The sequence below is a fragment of the Gavialis gangeticus genome, unplaced genomic scaffold (assembly GCF_001723915.1).
Source record: "Gavialis gangeticus isolate Ggan-Ray unplaced genomic scaffold, GavGan_comp1, whole genome shotgun sequence".
Taxonomy (NCBI): Eukaryota; Metazoa; Chordata; order Crocodylia; family Gavialidae; genus Gavialis; species Gavialis gangeticus.
In genome coordinates this window covers 207,774,432-207,783,302 of record NW_017728992.1, presented here as the reverse complement: position 1 = coordinate 207,783,302, position 8,871 = coordinate 207,774,432, and the positions used below count along the sequence as shown (strand labels likewise).

Below are 8,871 nucleotides of genomic sequence, written 5' to 3'. Positions count from 1 at the left end.
GTGGTCCCCCTGTTTTAGCTGTGGCAGGTTTGGGTGTGATGTAGCTGTTTCAAGGTGGACTGCGGTTTTGCTAATAGGTTAGACAGTGGATTTGTGTGGGATGGTTTGCATAGGGATGATCCTGCCTCTGGCCAGGGGTTGGACTGTGATTTCCAGAAGTCCCTCCTAGCCCTGCTTTTCTATGATTGTGACCCACTCCTGGCTAGAGCCCCTTGGCTGCTATGGGACTGGGCAGGCATAGGGGCTTGGAGCATGAAATATTTCTAGGGTCCTTTAGTTTCTGCCAGAGCTCATTAAACTGCTGTCTGTCACCATTTGCCTGTTGGGACTGCATATATGATGTGGTGCTGGCTTAAAGCATGTGGTCAAATCTACCTCCTACTTCCTGGCCCCAGCACTGAGAAAATCTATAACATTTCCCAGGCTCCCTCCTTTGCTTTGCTGGCTTAGGGCTTCTCCTTCTCATCCCTGAATTGGATCCTGGGTGTCTCGAGCATCCAGCATGCTCTGCTTCCATGCACACTGAGTAAGTGCATCGTTTGCTTGTCTGTATAGCACAGCCCCATCCTCAGCTAGTTACCTGTTACCTGCTCCAAACAGGCATTTCTTGCAAAGCAGTGCAGTGCTCAAGGGCAGGGAAACTGGTCTAGTTTGTAGCACAGTTGTGTACCTTCTTAAGGGCATCATGGGTAAACCTGACAAGGAGCTGGCAGTTTCCAGGCTTCTTCAGGTGCTCTGAAATGACCTGGACCCAGGCTGCAATTAGAGACCTAAGGCCACCTGAAAAGCAAGGTAATAAGCCTTAATAAGGTGCAAAAAGATTGCCCCACTATTCATATAGTTCACAAGTATTATTTAAATGGAGTTCAGATAAAAGCAGGGCCTTTCTCCCAGGCCCAAGGCTCCTAGTTGAAACAGCACCCTGAACAATCTTGGATCATTAAATGCTGCACTGGTTCAATACTGGTCCAGTGGCCTGCATCCAGGAAGAGAGCTCTGCCTGCACACCAGATGCTGGGACTATTTGCTATCAGAGTTGAGCATAAATGATTTCTATGTGTGCTTTGCTGATGGGGATGTATGTCTGACTCTTGGAGATCTGCCTTGGCTGGCATGCCGTCTGTTGGGAAAGGAGTTTGCAAAGGGAGATGCGACACGTGGGAGTTCCCTGCCGGCTTGTGATTCAGCATGGATTTTTCCTTTTTTACTCAGAAACTGAAGGAGGAGACGGACAAGATCCAGGAGGAGTACGGGTACTGCATCCTCGATGGGCATCGCGAGAAGATCGGGAACTTCAAAACTGAGCCTCCGGGGCTGTTCCGGGGACGCGGGAACCACCCCAAGATGGGGATGCTGAAGAAGAGAATCATGCCTGAGGATGTGATCATAAACTGCAGCAAGTGAGTCCCGTCGGGTTGATGCTGTCTGGTGTAAATGGGTGTAGCTCCACTTGTGTTCAGGGTGTTTGTTTGCTGGCTTAGCCCAGCTTTTATTCCTGTTGCGTGGCCCATCTGTCACCAGTAAAGCTAAGCTACTGCTTTGCACTGCTGTTATCCTGCAGATTTCAGTGTATAGGAGCCTTCTGTCTCCCCTGGTCCTGCACATGCATTTCATAGCCAGCTACTTCCAGGTTCAAAGGACTCTGGGGTCCCCAACTCCATACCAGCAGCTATTCATGGGCTTGTCCAAGGGCCAAAGAAGGCAGCCTAAGGAGATCTCTCCTACTTGGCATGCGCCTTTCCAAGTATTGTCCATCCTGCTCCTACCCTTTGCTATCTCAGGAATGATTGTGTCCTTCCTTCTGCTTCCTGGAGCCTAGAGCTGTCGGCTTGGGGGCACTGAGTCCTTCCCTGAAAGGAATAAGGTTAATTATACCATAGCAGGGAGCTTCCCTGTTTCCATGTCTTGGGCTTAAATGCAGTCAAGTATCCTCAGTAAAAGCCACTTCTGCTCTCACACCAAGAAGCTGACTTTCATTCAGTGGCCTTCAACATTGAGGACACACAAACCTGCTTGCTTTACATAGGAATGGAGCAGCAAAGCTTTTAATTAATAATCCTGAGCTCTTAAGAGCAAACTTTGCCCGTCCTAAAGATGCCCAAACCCCCTTTGTTTCTCCTGGGCTCTGGGCTGGGTTTGCTGTCCCTGAACAGAAGGAATCAGCAGTGTTTGCAGTTCTTGGGCTTGTTCTCCTCTCCTCTCTCCCCTCCAACCAGGGACTCCAAGATCCCGGTGCCCCCAGAAGGCCACAAGTGGAAGGAAGTGCGTTGCGACAACACGGTCACGTGGCTGGCCTCGTGGACGGAGAACATCCAAAATTCGCTGAAGTACATCATGCTGAACCCGAGCTCCAAGCTGAAGGTGGCTGGGAGTTTCCCTTTATGGCAGATTGTTTGGCCACCCTCCCATTGTGCCGGCCACTGATTGCTCAGGGACAAGTGCAGGCTGGGTTTGAAAGGTGCATGGGGGATGGAGAGCCTGATTTAGGAGAACAGAGGAGCACAACTGCTATGGCACTGCAGAGTGCAGGTTGAGAGGGGGCTATGACCTCTCTCTATAAATGCATCTGAGGCTTCAATGCAGGAAAGGATGGGAGCTGTTGAAGGTAGCAGCCAATGAGTTGGTGGAGGGGAATGAATTAAGGCTGGAAATAAGAAAAAGGTTGCTAATTACTGTCTGCAGTGGCCAGGGGCTGGATGGGTTGCCTTGGGGGGGGTCTTGCTGGTCCCTTTTAACTGAGCTCTTTTGTGTGCATGGGGATTGCGGAGCAGAGATGTCCTCCACCTCGTGCATCTCTGCTCTGGAGCTCTCGTTGCATCGCACAGGTTCCCAAGACAGCCACCCGGCACCCAGGCAGGGATCCTGCATCTCTTGCATTGGGGCTTTTGCAGGTCTTCTGTTTACCCTCTTAACTTGGGACTGTACTCAGTGCTGTCTTGCATCCAGTATGTTTTACCTGCTGTGGGAGAAGAGGGCTGAGTGTCTTCTCTCATGTAAACATGTGAATGGAGATGGGCTTTTCTCTGTGGCCATAGTGGGCCAGGCTAGGAGCCATGCCCTCAAGCTGCAGCAGGGGAAATTTTGGTTGGAGATGAGGAGGAACTTTTTGACTATAAAGGTGGCTGAGTATTGGAACAAGCTGTCTAGAGAAGCTATGCAATCTCATGCTTGAAGTTTTCAAGAGCAGGTTGGACAAACACTTGGATGGGATGCTTTAGTCAGGGATGATCTGGCCTGGAACAGGAGACTGGACTAGATGACTCTTGAGCCCGACTTTCCTATGATCCCCAGGGATGGTGCTTTAGTTGGTCTGGACAGGCCGTTATTGGACGTGCTCATTGCTAATGCTAAGCATGAGGTTTATCCCTCCCTTGCTTCCTTTAAACAAAGGAAAATTAACTCCAGGATTTCTGTCAATTGAGGTTCAAAATCATGTGAAAGTTAGGGCGTGGCACTAGGACTGACTGTGACACACTTGGCTACAAACTCAAGTCCCTGACGGGGACAGTGACACTCGGCTACTTTCCACGAACTCGATTTACTGAGTTGATAATGGGCTGTTGCTGTGATTCTCAACCAAGCTGTGGTGGCATGCTGGGATACTGAGAGATCCTTTGAAGGGTGCCACGCACTGTTAGCACTGTTAGGTGTGCAGCCACCCACACTTGATTCACAAGATCAACCCAGACATTTCCAATAGGAACCCAAGGTGTCAAAACCATTCTGCTCTTCTGTGGTCTTTCTGAATGTATTGCAATGGAAGAACTGCTCTAATATTTTTCCATAAGCTAAAAAAATTAGCAAAACCAAAGATTTGGCCTTTTCCAAGGGGGTCTCGAGTCTAAGGAGGGGATCTTTGAGTCTCAAAGAGCTGAGAATCACTAGTCTGTGAGTACCCACAAGCACTGTATGTGTAACAGTGGAGACTTCATGCTTCAAAGCTGCTTTTCCTCACTGATTTTTGAACTTTTCAGCAATGATGACTTTTTTTAGATAGTGTGAATAGAGCAGAGCTTGGACCCAGGCACGCATACCTCCTGCTGCTCTCTTTGCAAAGCTGGGCCACGGGCATGCTATGCGTTGCCTGGCCAAGCTGTCCTTGGAGGGGGCTGGGAGAGTGATGGGCACCGTGCAGGACAAAAAACAAGGTCCGTCGCTGTCTTTCCAGGGAGAGAAAGACTGGCAGAAGTACGAAGTAGCCCGGCGCCTGAAGGGTGTTGTGGACAAGATCCGCTCCCAGTACCGAGATGACTGGAAGTCCAGGGAGATGAAGACACGGCAAAGAGCTGTGGCCCTTTACTTCATTGATAAGGTACTGGCTACCCTCCCTCTGGTTCAGCTTCTAGCCTGGGCTGTGGTCATGCCTGCCAGTAGCACACGATGCAGAATAACCCATGAGCATGATGGTCCCCTGAGCTCTGGGGGTAGCCGGTGCCTGTTACAGTCCACATCGGTAGACTGGTTTATATTGCAGCATGCAGTTGCCGCACATTTGGGTTGCAAGAGATAGCACTGAATGTCACCATGAGGTAGGGTCTTTCCTAGGCAGTTCAGGCTGGCCCATGCCTGTTCAGGCAGCTGCCACTCAGCAGACCATGGCACAGCCCATACACCTAGGAGAGGTCGGGTTGGTGACACCTAGGTTAAATCTGGTCCAAGACATCAGTGATCTGCTGTGTCCTCTTCTGATAGGTAAGGGGGCTACTGTCTCGAAGCAGCATAGTATCTGCATGTAACATCACTGGATGCCTTGCAAAGGTGCAGAAGGACTAGCCCTGGAAGCTGATCACCTCTGTCTCCAGGGAAGGGATGCTGGCAGGAAAAGGCCTGGTCCTGTCTGCCATCCCAGTCTGGAGCATCCTCTGTAGCACAGACAGCATTCACCTATTGCATTTGCATTGTCACTGCACAGAAGTTGCCTTCCAGCAGGGCTGGGCTTGGTGCTGACTTTGGGGATCTAGACACCTTTTTTTCCCCCCAAGGAGCAGAATTGAGACATGCTAGCCTGTGCCACCTAACAGCTGTGGCATGGTACAGGAAAACACATGGGTCCTGTCCCGTAGGACTGGAGCCAGTATCCTGCCTCCAGGCTGCAGTCCCAGCTGTTTCGGAGGCAGAATTAGGAGCTGTGGGGGAGTCGAAAGGCTCTACAGCTTTTGGCCCATGCCCAACGGCATCTCATTCCTGAGCTGTGCCTGCCTTTCTCTGATCTTAGCTCTGAGCATAAGGATGTGCCTGTGATAAAGCTTGTCATAAAGACGTCTGAAAGTCGTCTCTGCACATACAAACATGGGCACAAGTGCACCTGGCACTGAGAAATGCTACTTTTTAAGGCAGCATACAGCTGCTGCAGTGCACGGAGCTGTACAAACCTTGAGCAGACAGGAGCAAATGGTGCTTACCCTGGTTTGGTGCTGAGGCTGTTCAGTAGGGGAGGAGGGGTTTCTAAGCTGTATGTTATCTTCCTGGCACTCTCCTAGCTGGCCTTGAGAGCCGGGAATGAGAAGGAGGAAGGGGAGACTGCAGACACGGTTGGTTGCTGCTCCCTGCGCGTGGAGCACATCAAGCTTTACCCGGAGCTGGACGGGCAGGAGCACATGGTGGAGTTCGACTTTCTTGGGAAGGACTCGATCCGCTACTACAACAAAGTGCCCGTGGAGAAGCCGGTGAGCTGGGTGGGGAGGGAGGGGGTGAAAACCCACTGAGCCCATGCTCCCAAGGGTACAGCTGTCAGTGGCCCCATCAGTGCAGTATCCCAAGCACCTCGTTATCTCCGGGGCAGGACAAGGCATGTCTGTTAGTCCCATTGCAGCGATGGGGAAACTGAGGCACAGAGCCCCTAAGAGACTTGCCAGAGGACACCCAGGGAAGTCTGTGGTAGAGAAGAGACTTTGAACTTGGGTCCCCCAGATCTAAGGCTAGTGACTGAGCTGCCCTCACTAAGTTTAGGCTTGTGATTAGGGTGTCAGGCAAGTGAGATGGGGCTGCCCCAAGGTGGGAAAGGGGTTCATGAGACATGGATGTGGATCAGATCCGCCTAAACTAGCACTTACCCCAGGCAAAAGTGAGTGGTATGTCAGCAGCCAGAGCTCGATCAGCAGCTGGTGCAAGTTGGGTCAGATGTGGCCTGCCTTGGAGAGATGCACTGCTGCACCTTGGCACGTTCTAGCTCAGAGCCTGTCCCATCTGTCCCAGCCCCTTCCTCCTCTCGGCTTTGTACTGATGCTTGGCACGGGTCGACTTGTGTGTGATCTGCTATGCCATCGGCTCACGGCCACACATCGCTTTGTGCCATTGTGTTGGCATGTGCAGGTTGGGGAAAGGGGTTGAAATGCACTCGAGGGACTGGCTCCAGTACAGAGGCAGAGCAGTACCCTGGGCTGTTGCTGCCTGCCTGGGGCTGTGCTGGTGTTAGGGTAATGGTTTTCTCTCGATCCCAAGTGGAGAGCCTGGCTTGAGGGTTTGGGTGCTTTGCTCCTGCCTGCTCTGGACAAGCCAGTGCATCTGTGCAGCAATCTGCAGAGATGTCAGCTTGGGTCCCAGAGTCTGTATAGCTGCATCCACCCAGCGTCCCCCTCCCTGCTTATCTCCACTGCACTACATCTAGGTCCAGAGCTACATGGGTTGTATGAGCAAGGAGCTGCACCCTCAGGGGCGATGCCCACCACTTCTGTTGTGCTCATGGGCAAGATGGTGTTCCTCATATCCATCTGCCCTTGCTGCCTACCAGGGCATGCAATGGGCACGAGGCTCAGTGCAGAGGGATAGAGGTTCCCAGTGGAGCCAGGGGCTTGGGCCAAGAAACCTGTGCCTGCTGAAGAGCTGGGCAATAGGTGTGTGACCCCATTGAGACAGCCATGGGTGACGGGGTGCCAAGAGAGGAGTTCTCCTGCCCCGCCTGAGCGAGGGACCCCCAGCCATGCCTCTTGTCTTGCAGGTGTTCAAGAACCTGAAGCTGTTTATGCAGAACAAGGATCCGGGGGACGACCTCTTTGACAGGCTGAGTGTGAGTTTGGGAGAGTGGGGGGCAAGCTGTCCCCTCGGAGCACCTCGGCCTGGCCCAGGCGGTCTCCGCTCCTGAACCTTGCCTGGGCTCTGGCTTTGCATTGAGTCATGTATCAGCAGTCCAGATATATCACCTCTTTTCATGGCTACCCCTGGGCTTCCAGGATCCACAGGCCTCTCTTTTCCTCCTCATGCCGTGATCAGAGCCTGGGTTTGGCCTGATTCCCCTACAGCGGTCCCTCTGAATGCATCCTGAAATGTTTCTCCCTTGGGGTGTCCCTTGCAACCAAGTCCCAGGGACATTGGCTCTTAGAGCAGTTTAAACTCCACAAAGCCTGCCTGGATGCTCACAATCAGCTTCTCCTGATCCAGCCAGGATTGCATGCATCTCAGGAGGTTAAACTGAAGCAGACTTAGGGTGTACATCAGCTTAGATCCATTGATATTTGGTTTTTCACTAGGCTTCCTCCGATTTCAGCAGAGCTAGCTAGTCCCCCTCTCCCCGTTCTCCCTGGTTGAAGCCGACTGGGTTATAAAAATGGAAGATGGCAGGCTTGATATTTTTCCAGGCTTTCTTTTAATTGCTTTCCTCCCTCCTCCCCCTGCAGACCGGCAGCCTGAACAGTTACCTGCAGGATTTGATGACGGGACTCTCAGCGAAGGTGTTTCGAACCTATAATGCTTCCATCACCCTGCAAGAGCAGCTGAAAGCCCTCACCAACCGTAAGGCAACCTCTGCCTGGGTAGACTGGCAGCTCCCGGGGGTTGGGGTCTGTGAGATACAAGCAGATAACCTTCCTGACCTCGCTGTAACGTTGTTGGCTCGCTGCACTACCAGCCAGCTGTTACCCCGGGCTTATTTTGCTAGTTATTAGCTATAGACAAGACCTCCGATGCATCCTATGTTCTCCTAGTCCCCCCCCACCTTTCTTCTGGTAACTAGTAAGTAATTCTTCACTGCAAATAATGAGGCAGTGGGATAGATGCCAGGGAAGGTATAGACTTTCCATCGCTGGAGGGGTTCAAGGAGAGCCACTGGTGATGGATGATCGAGGTGCAGTGATGCCTGCAGGTTTTTGTGGCAAGAGGGTCTTGCCCCTCCACTTGGGGGTAAACCGATGCTTCATCTGGGGTCAGGAAGGGATTTTTACCCCATGGTCAGACTGGTATGGACTGCGGGGGTGGTCTTTTTTGACCTCCTCTGTAGTGGGGGCATGGCCTATCTGGGACCTCTCGAGCGTATGTTGACTTTGCAAAAGCAGGACTTTGGCTGCCGTGTTTCCCTTGCTTTACCTGTGGCAGGTTTGGGTGCTAGGTCTATGTTGTGTCAGGGTTGAGGGAAGTCTTATGTAGAGGTTAGATTATGGTTGGGTGGGATGGTTTGGATAGCATTGCTCCTGCCGCAGGCAGTGGGTTGGACTGGATGCAACCTCTGGAGGGCTCTTCCAGCTCCATTTCTTTGACTGATGATGCAAAAGCCTAGATAGATGTCTGTTGCAAATCTCCTAATTTCTTCCTCCCCCCTTCCCACATCAGAAACCTGTAAGGTTCAAGCTGCTTCCATTTCCTACCCCATGTGTCTGATGGTAGCATTATTTTTCCAGCTGAAGACAATGTAGCTGCCAAACTGCTGGCGTACAACCGAGCCAACCGGGCCGTGGCCGTTCTGTGCAACCATCAAAGGGCAACACCCAAAACCTTTGAGAAGTCAATGCAGGCCCTCCAGGCCAAGGTAAGGGTGGCAGGGTGTGGGTAATGTCCGGGGTGCTAATGGGGTGGTGTAGTGTTGATGTTGTGGGGGGCTTGGTCGGTCCAAAGCATGTGTGGAGTGTGGTGGGTGCAGAGATCCCACCTCAGGAACACAGC

The 8,871-nt window shown here is 52.1% G+C and overlaps 1 protein-coding gene across 2 annotated transcripts in view; it reads left to right on the top strand.

Moving 5' to 3' along the window:
- Positions 1 to 8,871, top strand: part of TOP1MT (topoisomerase (DNA) I, mitochondrial) — a 28,977-nt gene that overhangs the window by 11,981 nt on the left and 8,125 nt on the right. For both annotated transcript variants that reach the window (XM_019528247.1, XM_019528248.1), the window contains exons 5-11: positions 1,213 to 1,400; positions 2,217 to 2,361; positions 4,169 to 4,312; positions 5,481 to 5,666; positions 6,938 to 7,006; positions 7,614 to 7,728; positions 8,610 to 8,737. In XM_019528247.1, coding sequence (XP_019383792.1) covers positions 1,213 to 1,400; positions 2,217 to 2,361; positions 4,169 to 4,312; positions 5,481 to 5,666; positions 6,938 to 7,006; positions 7,614 to 7,728; positions 8,610 to 8,737 — 975 coding nt within the window. The remainder of the gene's footprint in view (positions 1 to 1,212; positions 1,401 to 2,216; positions 2,362 to 4,168; positions 4,313 to 5,480; positions 5,667 to 6,937; positions 7,007 to 7,613; positions 7,729 to 8,609; positions 8,738 to 8,871) is intronic.